General features: G+C 34.0%; 1 protein-coding gene across 1 annotated transcript; it reads left to right on the forward strand.

Annotated features, from left to right (window-relative positions):
* The first annotated feature begins 2374 nt into the window (after window positions 1–2374).
* Window positions 2375–11618, forward strand: LOC131325827 (WAT1-related protein At1g09380-like). The gene is made up of 7 exons (XM_058358297.1): window positions 2375–2662; window positions 7702–7764; window positions 8468–8584; window positions 9127–9385; window positions 10518–10676; window positions 10929–11080; window positions 11206–11618. The coding sequence occupies exons 1-7, from the start codon at window positions 2487–2489 to the stop codon at window positions 11405–11407; spliced, it is 1128 nt and encodes a 375-aa protein (XP_058214280.1). The 5' UTR covers window positions 2375–2486; the 3' UTR covers window positions 11408–11618.
* The last annotated feature ends 1126 nt before the right edge of the window (window positions 11619–12744 follow it).

Genomic DNA, 12744 nt, shown 5'->3' on the forward strand with positions numbered 1-12744 from the left:
CACATCCCCACGTACGTTATTACTTATAGTGTGTGTACACAAATGAATTTAATTCATTTAGACGTTCGATTGAGCAGGGTAATATATATATATCACCTGATATCTCTCTTATGATAAAGAGATTCGTATGCAAAATAATGCGTTCGCCATATTAATTAAGTAATTTGTTTCCTGTTTATTTTCTTATCAATCAAGCTAGCGATGTTAATTAGATTTATTTACACGGGGCTGGCTACTACCCTTCAATTCACACTTTCTGCGTAACAAATTCTTGGACGCCCTAGTTTTTTGCCACTCTTGTACGGTCTCTAGCGAGCGGTTTAATATTGTCGCAGACAAGAATTAATGGATATTACTAGCTAGCTCGATCACCCGTATAGTACCCCGTATGCATGGTTTATTTCTTGGACCTTTTTGTGGTGAGCTTAATTTAATTAATTGTTACAAATTAAACCTCACATGACATGATATAGTGTTCCGTTATTATCTGTATCAGCTCTTTAGCTGTAACTCTCCCATTACGTGATATTGTATCGAAAAATAAATCCTTGACGCCCCAATAATATTTTAGCTTATTATAAGTTGCACTCAAATTAAGAAAAAGTACTATATTACTTATAAAAAAAATTCGGAAAAAATAGAGAGCACAATTTAGATTTAAAACCGGAGTAAAGCTCGACTATCTCCATATGAAGTGACCCCAAATTATCTACAGCACTCAATAGATTTGAACTTGAAATCAAGAAACAAAACCTCACCCACATGTCTCGACAAAGCTCTCGGTAATTTTCGAATATAGCTGACTTAGGGGTTACTTCCTTCTAAGGAATCAGGTTCAAAATCTTTTAGGTACTATCAGTTTCTTTAGGATTCATACAGAATTTTCTTCTGAATTTAATTAGGAACCCCACAAGTACTGATAGTAATTGAAACACTTATCCATTTTTGTTTACAAACCACTGCCTAGGGGTCCATGGTCCGGATTGGGCTGGTTCCATAAGAATCCAGTAACCATGCAAACCATTTCTAACGGTTCCAAAAAAATGGGAACCGAAACCTAACCATTATAAATATAGAACCTAACCATAACCAAACTGCCATACCGGTCCGGTTTCGGTTTGACCCAATTAGCATCCAAATATTTCCATAAAATATGTATTGAAAAATATAATTGCAAAATTGTTCATAAAATAGCCCTCAACTTCACTAGCACTACAAGTCTTAGAGCATCCGCAATGGTAATAATCAAAATCAATAACCAAAATGTGTCACGTCAATATTTGATTATCTATTTAGTCTATAGTCAAACTTAACAACCTCTACATCTACATTGGTTATTTTTACATCCCTAACATAAAAAAATTCCACAATGCACAATGCACATTTGTCCATTCGTAAACGAGTTCCAATCACGAACCCGACCACACCAAATTATTCATCTCGATGAGACGATTTCAATGTGGGGTGTTTACATTATTGAGTTTGGTTATTGGTAAAAGTTGTTAAGTTTGGTTATGGAATGAGTGGAATTTAGTAATTTGCTAAAAGATTTGTAACTTTACTTATTACAATGTAAGATATTTTTGAGTATTATTGTTAAATTTATTTATCTATACTCATTTGCTTCTTATAGGGGGTTGCTCTTAGAGCCAAAATTAGTACAAAATAGTTCATACACTATCACCATTAAATGGCTCATCAAAAGAGATTGCATAAACTAACAAAATAGGTTAAGTAGGTACAGATATAGCATGATACGTATATATGCATATATTACTAGTAAATCGGTTCCAGTTCGGTTTTGAACCACGGTATTTTAAAAAAAAAAAAACAGTAACCAAACCAAATTTACTTGTTTTTAATTGTTTAGGGCTAAAACTTGACCATTAAACCGTAGAACCATTTCAAAAGGCACGGTTCGATCCGGTTTGGTTCAGTTCGGTTTACCAGTTCTTGAATTTTTGGACAGTAGTCCTACCACCGCCAAGAGGTGCGGACGCCACGGGAAATTTGTCCAGAATTAAGGGACGTGGCAGGAATGGGAATTTGGTTGCGACAAGTATATGAATAGGGCCAAAGCTGGCAAACACCGAAGTTGCAGCATTACTAACTGAAAGGCAAGCACTTTAATGCAGTTGGATTCATCAGCTCTCCTCTCCTCTCCTCTCCTCTCGTCTCTTCTCGTGTGATTTAATTATTAGGAAGAGAGTTACAAGAAATCTCCCCCACATACTTTTGTTTTTCGCACACCTTTTTCCCATTTTGTTTTCTTCACTCTTCTGTTCTTCCGTCCACCTCTCTCTCTCTCTCTCTCTCTCTCTCTCTCTCTCTCTCTCTTCTTTTCTCTCACTCTATATATATGTATATATACATCTCTCTATCTCTCTCCCTTGTCAAGCTCTTAGAAATTAGTAGCAGTACGTAGTAGAATTAAGATAGATATATATATATATACACACACGTAGTCGGGAGCTAGATTGAAGAAAATGGAAGGAGATTTCTTGCCATTCTTGACAATGGTGATTGTACAAGTTGGGTATGCCGGAATGAATATACTCTCGAAGCTTGCCATGGATTCTGGAATGAACCCATTTGTCCACGTGGCGTACCGGCAAATCTTTGCCACCGTTGTTATTGCCCCCTTCGCCTACTTCTTGGAGAGGTATACATATTGATATTCTTCTACTATATAATTTCTTATTTTATGCAAGTAGTAACATGGAGTATATGATGGAGCCAGGGGGTTAGTAGGGGCGGTAGCCTCCTCTACGGTTTAAAAAAGTACAACTATTACGTTGGAAATATAATTTTTTATCAAAATATATAGTCTTGCCTCTGATTTAGAAATATAGCTTGCCCCCTACGCTAAAATTCTAACTCCGTCTGTATTTATACTTATATGAATGTGTGCATATACAAATAAGAGTATATGTATTTGTAATGATAAAAATGAAGAGTGTGATAATCAATTACATCTTCTTCTATTTTCAGCAAGTGTACGCATATATAGTCGAGCTTACTACAATGGGTATTTTTTTTTTTTTTTTGGTTTTTGAAAAACGGACGTTTTTTTCAATGTCATCACTTTCTTGCACGTAAGGTTACATTTACATGGATCAACTCGAATTCGAAAAGTACTAGGGCTATTTTGACATGCCGAGTTTATTGAATGAAGAGGCAAATGCAAATGGGAAATTAAACAACCTGGAGCTAGCTAGCTATTTACGTATATTAATTAGGTTTGTTAACATTAATTGTTTGAGATTGATCGGCTTCCGATACAATTAACTAAAAAGACAGGCTAGCAACGGTGTGACGGCAGGAATACTGGGTTTCCAATAATCTTGTCCCATTTTTAACAATAATGCTACATACACAAAGATTTAATTTACATATACAAAGATAGAGTCCCCTTCTTATAAGGACTACCTTATTTTAATAAAATGCGGATCTTTCTTTCCCGGTCAAATTTCAATGATCCGAGCTGCTCATTGTGTTCAGAACGTGATTTTAAGGGTACCCGCGAGAAATCAGCAAAAAAAAAAGACCGGGAAGGGCTTCATCCGAGCAGGTTTTGTTTGTTTTTTATCTAACGGTTCAAATAACAACTGCTCAAATCAAGCCCTTCCCGGTCATTTTTTTTTCCGATTCCTCTCAATTACCCTTAAAATCACGTTCTGAACACATTGAGCGGCTCGGATCATCGAAATCCAATCGGAAAAGGCGAGAAATGGGAGGTCCGCATATAAGGTCCTCAGCACCACTACAAAAAAATTGAGCAACAGTGACAAAAAAATTGTCACTGAGTTTTCACTAAAAGTGTGTTGCTAAAAACTTTTAGTAACAACTTTTCATCTATAGTAACAGACAGTTGTCACTATAGATGAAAAGATGTCACTAAAAAGTTTTAGCAACACACTTTTAGTAATAACTCAATGACAATTGTTTTGTCAGTATCGCTCATTTTTTTTGTAGTGACGTAGTTGTGGTAAATCTTTGCATATGTAGCATTATTGGTTGCGCCACAGCGGTGTAATCACTGTCAAATTATATGTGTAAAAAGAGTTGTAGCTGAAGAATTTTTTTGTTTCAGAGATAAAATAAAACGAGGATCATTTTATATTGGTAAAGAGAAAGGAAAAAAAAAAATGCATCTTAAAGAGCATCTCCACTTGCTTAGCGAATTCCCTTCCATTTTCACTATCAAGAAATGAGCAAAAGTGCAGTACCAAATTTTGCCAAAAGGATTAATTTCTTTTGCGCTTGCTAAAATTTGGCACAAATGAAGCCTTTGGTCTCCATTACTTTTGATTCGACGGTAAAAAAGTACAGAATTTGAAGAAAATAATCAAGTAACAATTTTATAAGTTAACTTTTGACAATCCACAATGACGTCATAGATAAGTATTTTGAAGAAAATGAGTATTTTTGGCGGCTAGTGAACCTTTTGTTTTTAAAGTTTTTGTCAAAATATTTGGGAAGATTTTCTTCTGGACGCAAGGATTCATAAATATCTAAAATATGTAGACATAATAGTAAGTTGAAAAAACTTACAGTAGTAAAGACAAAAAAAAAAACAGAGAGAGAGAGAGAGAGAGAGAGAGGAAGAAGAAGAAGACCAATTGTATATAAGAAGAAGTAGCTTTTTGTCATCACTTCATTTTTTCCTCTCACGTCAAGACAATGCTGAATATTAAAAAAAATTCATGCAAAGTTATCCAAAGTTCAAAAAACTAAAAATCGACTCATTAATATAAGATAGGGAAAAGACTACAACACACACATCTTATTTTGGTATATATCATATGTACTCCAAAAATATTATGAATTATAAAGAAAATGTTACGAATCGTATTGCTAAAAAGTTACGAATCGTATAAAAGTTACGAATCTTATAAAAGTTACGAGATACATCAAAATATTATAAATCATAATGAAAATGTTACGAATCATATTGCTAAAAGGTTATGAATTCTAGAACAAAAATTACAAAACACATTAAAATGTTATGAATGAACTATAAAATAAGTGTATATGGTACATTTTTTAAGGGGGTGTGTATTATAGACTTTCCCATAAGGCCATCCATAGTGGTATAATAAAAAAATGATAATCAAAAGTTGACACATCAGCTTTTGATTATTTACTTAAGAGGTTGCTAAGCTTAATAATATTGAGTTTCACAATGGTCACTTCTAGCCCATAACCAAAATAAGGGTGTACTACAGTTTCACTCTCTCTCTCCCCCTCTGTCTACCGCCATTCACTTCCCTCCATTTACGTTTTTTTTTGGCAAAAATATATTGATTCTCTCTCTTAATTTTGGAGAAAAATCAATGACTTTTTTCCCTCCTATTATATATATATATATATATATATATATATATATATATATATATATATATATATATATATATATATATATTTGGGGGAGGGGATAGAAATAGGAGGGAATAGTGAAATACCTTAATCTGGTAACGATGGGTTGAATTGTAGATGATCGAGAGATATGAGTTTTACTTTTTGAGGGAAATAAAGAGAAATAATTTGTAAGTGAAGTGAAGAAGATATAGAGTAAGTGAAAAAGAAAAGAAGAAAATACAAGTTGAAACACGCGTGTATGCAAATTTTGGAACTAATTAACTTATGTGGTATGGAGTCTATAAATTTTGATTATTGAAAAAGGTTGTTAGTTTTGGTTATCCAAAATTCAAAATTTGATTATTTCTAAGAATGTTGCTAAGTTTGATTATACTATTGTGATGCATTTTTTACACCAAAATTTTTAACTTTAAAAATAATTGACTTTTAATTATACCACTGTGGATGGCCTAAGGGGACAAAGGACCTCTAACCAATATGTTCACCACATCATGTAATTGAAAGAGTGTTAAAACTTCAGAGATGTTACCCGCACAGGCATCATGTGCACAAATCATGCACAGACGGCTCCGTAGGACCACTACGGCGTCCCCACAATCGATCCGAATTTTTCATTAGTATTTAGAAAAAATCTACTCAATTCAATACATCGAAATACTTTATCCAATGTTTCAAATTTTCTTTTAGAATTTAGGATCTTGAAATTTGAAGAAATATTTAGACGATTGGATTAAGTACTTAGAGGTATCAAATGGAATTGATTTCTTGAGGAGTGCCTTAAAAATTGAATTTAAAGCTAATAAACGGTTTAGATCGTTTGTGGGGACCTCATAGTGGATCCCACAGATCATCTTGTGTACAATTTGTTTACAGAATGCCTGGATGGGTGGTGTTTCTGTTGAACCTTCCTTCAATGTCCATGGGCATCAAGGTTTACGTGCGTATTTTTGTTACATTCTTGTCACGTGCTATGCGATGCACGATCATTCTTTGACGTATGTTTTTGGTCGTATCACGTGACCAAACTCGCGTGCTTTGGTCCCTTTACTTTTATTATTCCATTCTTATTAGAATTCTAGTAACGTCTTGTATGGACCGTCAAAGCACAAGTGATGGAGTCATGCAAGAGTCTGGCTCCTCTCCAATTATTCGAGAGAACACTTTCTCCAATCTCGGCTCATAAAATTTTTTTACGACTTATGTCAATGATCGAAATAGTTCATTTTATTTTTCTCGTTGAGAACATGAAGTATGCCAAAAGTTAAGTTTATTGGACATCATTAGATATGATTTTGAAACACATTAGAACACATTATCTTGCAAAATATAAGATTGCAACATTAGAACAAAACCCCTTTCTAATTTTTTTCAATATAAATTTGTTTCGAAATCATATCAAACGATAATTGATCAAAATAATTTTCTGCATGCTTGATGCTTTCAGTGCATTAAAAATTATGAACAATTCCGATCATTGAAGTGTGATTTAAAAAGTTTTTCCCTAGCCGGAATTGGAGAGAGTGTTCTCTCCAATCCATTTAAAGGGATTAGAGAGGAGCCGGGCTCGTCATGCAAGGTGTTATTTCATGGAGGATAATACTCTCAGGACTTGACCAAGTTGTTGGCTCATTTATGAGCTCCTTTTTAGTTCACTTTTATTCCTTTTCTAGATTCTTTTAATTAAAGAACATCAATCCTGTCAAAAATTGAAGTCAACAGATTTTGATCGTTACGATTTTAGAACACTTAAATTTTCTTGTAAAAGATAAAGCAAATCATTTTTCCAAACAAATGTGTTTTGATCATGTACTTACCGAAATCCAATCAATATGATTTTCTATTAAGTAGAATTGTTGAACGAGAAGATATCTAAAAGATGAACGATATTCCGATAATTAAAATGAGCTCTAGAAGGGCCCACGAAAGATCACGATAACACATCCTAATTTTATTGTAACGACTGGAGAAGAGTTGGTTCCTTAAGTTACCAGCATGGACCTTGTGTGTGTGTGTTTTTTTTAATTTATAACAAAATGAACAAATGCCATCAGTGTACCGTTATGGTTACTTAATTAGAAGCTTTAATTTTGTGTTTTTTCAATTGAAAACCTTTTTCCAACAAAAAACAAATTTTGCAGCTATAAACGTGTAGTTAGCAAGTAGATTGGCTTGATATTTCAAGTAATGTATCAATATTATAGTATCTATCATATATTCCATATCCTAAGCTAGCTACATGCATATGGCACAAAAACTATATATTGTCTTTTTTCCTGCTTGCTAAATCACTAGAAATTTCAACTTATATATATTTTGCAGAAAAACAAGGCCTAAGATGACAAGGGTTATCTTCTTCCAGATATTCTTATCTTCAATTTTTGGGTAAGTCCAGGACATTGAATATCATCTACTGAATCTTTGATTGTAATTACTAACAACATATTTGAGCTCATGATCTATTGATCTCGTTTTAAAAATCAAAGGCCAACCCCCTCCAGCCGTTGTCTCACTCGTTTTCAAAACAAAACTAGCTAGGTTTCATCATTTTCGTCTTGTTCGTTTAGGGGTCTCAAAACCACTGCGCATGGTCCCAATAAATTTTCTCTATCTATTGATCTCTCTTCACTTATTATTCTTAAAACCTCTCTCAAAATCCAAAACAAACAGGGTCTTTATGTTTACTGAAAATATGTTTGCATCTCAAAACCGTATCAAAACAATTGGTTTCTACTGTTTGAAATGCAAAAAAAAAAAAAGAAAACTAATTAATTTGGTTCAATATATTTGGTATTGTTTTGGATTTTTGTTTACTATTCTCATCGTTATAAGGAAATTTATTTGGCAAAACAGATTTCAAAAGCAATTTTCGGGAGGACTTTTTCTACAAACTCTTCAAGGGAAAACCTAAAATAACTCTATAAATCTGAGAAAACTATTTCCATTGATCCAAAATGAACACGCCTTGTACGAAACTCTTTCGTGTTTCGCAAAATCGCGCGGTTTTGACAAAGAATTAAAACGAAACAGGAATATTACCAAATGTGAGTTTACGAATTTAATTCGCATTGGACGTTGAAATTTGCAGGGCAACCATGAACCAGGTTCTTTACTTTGTCGGGCTGCATAACTCTACCCCAACAATTGCATGTGCTTTGTCGAATTTGCTGCCAGCACTCACTTTCATCCTAGCCGTCCCTTTCAGGTAATTGCTTGGTTTACATACATACTTTCACCATATAATTAATTAAGTGTCACATTTTGATGAAAAACAGTCGCTATTTAATTTTTGTGTGTACGTACTACTATACGTACGTGTAAATCCACATGAAAAACAAGCTCGGATAACATATACTAGCGCGTGTGATTTCACTACATTTATTTTAACCAACAAATGTATAAATGTTAAAAAAATTTACTTTTACCCAAATATTCTTGAAAATATTCATGAAGATAAAGCTCAAAAAGTTGGTCTTTGAGGCTTTATATTATCTTTTGATATTTCCAAAAAATTATTTAGGTAAATGTACGTAAAAGTTTTTTGGTTTTCCGATTTTCCTCTCGTCCAAACAAATAAATAATTCACAAATTTTTTGATGCAAAACTAACAAATACAAAAAAATATGAATAAAGACAAAACATAAAAAAAGCCAAAATGTCCCTAAAGCCCTTAGGATATATAACAAGGCTTATACGCATAAAAAAAAGATCAAATGCATTACGTACGTTTCTATTTTGGTTTGGTAGGCTGGAAAGTGTAGGAATGAGGAGGAAAGAAGGGCAAGCCAAGGTTGTGGGGACATTGATATGCGTGGGTGGAGCAATGTTGCTGTCATTTTACCATGGAAGAAGCGTGATGGGAGGATCCAGCATCCATTGGAAGTACGCTGATGATATGGGAAAAGGAAGTAGTAGTACTTCTCAAACCCATGGAAACAACTTCATGTCTGGGCCCTTTCTAATCATTGCTAGTACCATAGCCTGGGCAATATGGTTCATTATTCAAGTAAGCACTCATTAATTTAGCCATATGATTACACCAATGAGAAAAACTTTTTCATAGAGTTTTTCGAGATTAGTTGTTTACGAAAGTGGATCTCGAACGTTCAAAGTGTACTTTTGGACAGTTCGGATTCTGATGAAACTTTTCCGAAAAAGAGTTCCTGGAAAAGTTTCATTTCAATCCGAATTGTCCATAGCCAAAATGGACGGTCGAGATCGCGCGACTCCATGAATAAGTCTATCTTTCTCTTACCCAATCATGTTTTTCATCAATAATGGAAATTTGTGGTTTAGTTTTTCAATAATTTTGTGGAATATATCCGCTTTAAACGGTGGACCTAGAAAAGAAAAGACCAACCAGACATATAGAATCATAATACTCTCGAACCTACTTAAAACAGTGGACCTACAAAAACGGGCAACTAGATATATAGGTTTTTTTATATTCAAGACAAGAGAACACCAACAGTAATCCATTTGGATTTTTTATTTTTATTTTTATCTTTACTCAATTTTTTTTGTATTTATTAGTTTTGCGTCAATCCTTTCGTGAATTATTATTAGTCTGTCTCGATGAGCGGAATCTAAAATATATATATTATGTTCAGAACTATTTTTTTCTTGAATGAAGACAAAATGATCCCATTAAAACAAGCTGATTTTTGAATTATTTTCGTGTTTTTGATTATTTACGTCTTTATTTGGAAAAATAGTATTGTACACAATTTTTGCATTTCAATTTCTCTCGTCGAGATTTACCAATAATCTCCAATCAATTAACTTAAAACTAACAAATGTGAAAGTTTTCGAATAGTGATACTACTAGATAAACCTTGAGAATAATTAAAGCCAAAACAGGCCTAAATCTGGTGGGTTTAACACAGTGGACGTAGAAAGGACTACCTGGCTATACATATGGGTTGGTAATATCAAGGAACAGCATCTTTAAATTGGATTCACTTAAAACAGTGGACCTAGAAATTAAAAAGTTCCAATTACCAGAGAGGCACATTTTATTTGATATCCTCAAGTAATATATCTAGTAGTACTATAGTAGAAGAACAAAGACAGATTAACGCTTCGATTAACTTCATTTATAAGAGTTCTGAAGTGTTTTTTTTTTTTTGTCATCTCAGGCGAGAATGGGCGAGAATTATTCAGCTCCTTATACAAGTTCAGCATTAATATGTTTGATGTCCAGCGTCGAATGTGGGATTATTGGCTTCATTGCAGAACATAACCTATCTGCATGGTCATTGAGCCCTGCTATCAGGGTTGTTTCAAGTCTTTATGCGGTACAAATTTTTGGTCGTTTTTTTTTTTTTTCCGTCAGATATTAATTTTTGGATCTTAAAATGTTTTTCTTTTGTATTGGGATATGATACACCAACAATCATTCCAATTTAGGTTTGTGTCGTTTTTGCTGTCCTTGAAACAAAACCTGGTTGCTGAAGTAAAATCCATCATTTTTACATTGCCAATGTATACTTATTTTATTTAGGAGAATTTAAAATAAATGAACTAAGAAAGACAAATTGTTGTTTCAGGGTGCTATTGGTAGTGCACTAGCATTTTGCCTCATGTCATGGTGTATCCAGAGGAAAGGCCCTCTCTATGTCTCTGTGTTCAGTCCACTCCTTCTTGTCATCGTGGCCGTTCTCAGTTGGGCGCTTCTCGCAGAGAAATTATACGTTGGAACGTGCGTATAACTACAGTATTTTACTTTAAGTTTATTTTGTTTCTGAATTTGATCAACATTTGGTATTATTCTACTACATGATTAATCTTTAACACTCATACTTGGTGGGGGTTTTTTGCAATCAGTGTTGGAGGGTCGGCCTTGATTGTTTTAGGACTCTATGCTGTTCTCTGGGGAAAGAACAGAGAGTCGGATGCAATGAGCAACGCTGGAGATGAGGGAGAAGAGAAGCCAGAAGATAAGGGCGACGTGGAAATGCAGTTCCCCGAGCTTTCAAACGGCAATTTTCAGATGAAAATCCAAGGAAACAAATGGGTTGGGAATTGATTTGTGTTTCATGAGGAAAAATGGATGGCCTTGCAAGAGAAAGAGTTAGATGGCTAGTCATTCTCTTGTTTCACTCATCTAGTCTTCAAGAGTCCAACTGTTTTCTTACAAAATGCTAACTGATGGGGAAATGTTCTGCAAAAAAATCTTCTGCTCATTTTCTTGCTGTGTTAAGCACATTGATGGAGAATTAGGGATGGAGCAGAGTAATAAGTACAACTTGTCTTTATTATATCATACATATACATCGAAAATCGGATGTGTTAATATTGGATGATTAATTAGGAGGAAACTCGATCGCATGGATATTTGCATTTTATTTCTTAATGAGAATTTACACTAAAAAAAAAACCGATTTTATTGTTCTCATTCCTCCCTAGCCTGATACAAAGTTGAGTTGCCAAAAAAATGGAGAAGACCTTGATCCCAGAATAGGGACACAGATGTTCACACAAAACCCTCTGTTCAAAAAAGATGTCCACAAAACCCATAGGATCCACTTGAACTTAAATTCCAAGCATAAATTATTCATACATTGTCTATGCTGATAAAAGAGTCGAGCAGGGGATTGCACGAACTTGGTTTGAAAATTTAACGAGCATAAAAAATAAATTCAACTTTGTCTTGTTTATAACACAAATCGATCTCAAACTAACTTCGATCGAGCTTGATCAAGAATTGATATTCGATCGAGCTTGATCAAGAATTGATATCGAGGAGCTTGATTTTTTTGAACATACTAAGCTTATCGAGATGAGTCGAAGCTTATGCAAAAAAATGTTGAAGTTTAGCTTGCTTATGCAACAAACTGATCTCTAAGAGGCTTTTAATGAGTTGAATGTAAATAGAATTCTGATAGCTTAACTCATTTATCACATTATATGTGGCACCATTTGCAATGGCGGAGCCAAGAAATGAAATCGGGGGGAGCCGAACTATGAAAGGAACTTTTGTTCGGTGTCATTCAAGCTTTTATTGAACGGTTTTGATAAATTGAAGAATTAATCTCGAGTATTGTTGCTATCATATCATTCGAAAACATCCAGTGTCATTACTGCACAATCTCACTTACATAATATTGGGTGCTCAAAATTAAAAGAAATTGGGCTCTATGAACTAGCATTTGTTAATTCTTAGAGATATCGTATTACTATGAAAGAATGAAGTTTAAACTTTAGCCAAAGTTTATGATTCCTGAATACTGAAAGTTGGTATTCAAAACTTTATGTCGTCAACCAATAAAATATTGGTGTCCAAATGACGCAGCGGAATTCACGAGAGACTAGTTAGCGTACTAGTCCAAACGAGATAAACAACTCGTCGCAATGAGCAATTCT

The sequence above is a fragment of the Rhododendron vialii genome, chromosome 5a, assembly GCF_030253575.1.
Source record: "Rhododendron vialii isolate Sample 1 chromosome 5a, ASM3025357v1".
In the NCBI taxonomy this organism is placed as follows: Eukaryota; Viridiplantae; Streptophyta; class Magnoliopsida; order Ericales; family Ericaceae; genus Rhododendron; species Rhododendron vialii.

Bases quoted from the DNA above. Each gene is read 5' to 3' on its own strand.
- LOC131325827 (XM_058358297.1), top strand. From the start codon at position 2,487: ATGGAAGGAGATTTCTTGCCATTCTTGACAATGGTGATTGTACAAGTT. The intron at 2,663-7,701 runs GTATACATATTG...TATATTTTGCAG, and splicing joins TTCGCCTACTTCTTGGAGAG to AAAAACAAGGCCTAAGATGA. The intron at 9,386-10,517 runs GTAAGCACTCAT...TTGTCATCTCAG, and splicing joins CAATATGGTTCATTATTCAA to GCGAGAATGGGCGAGAATTA.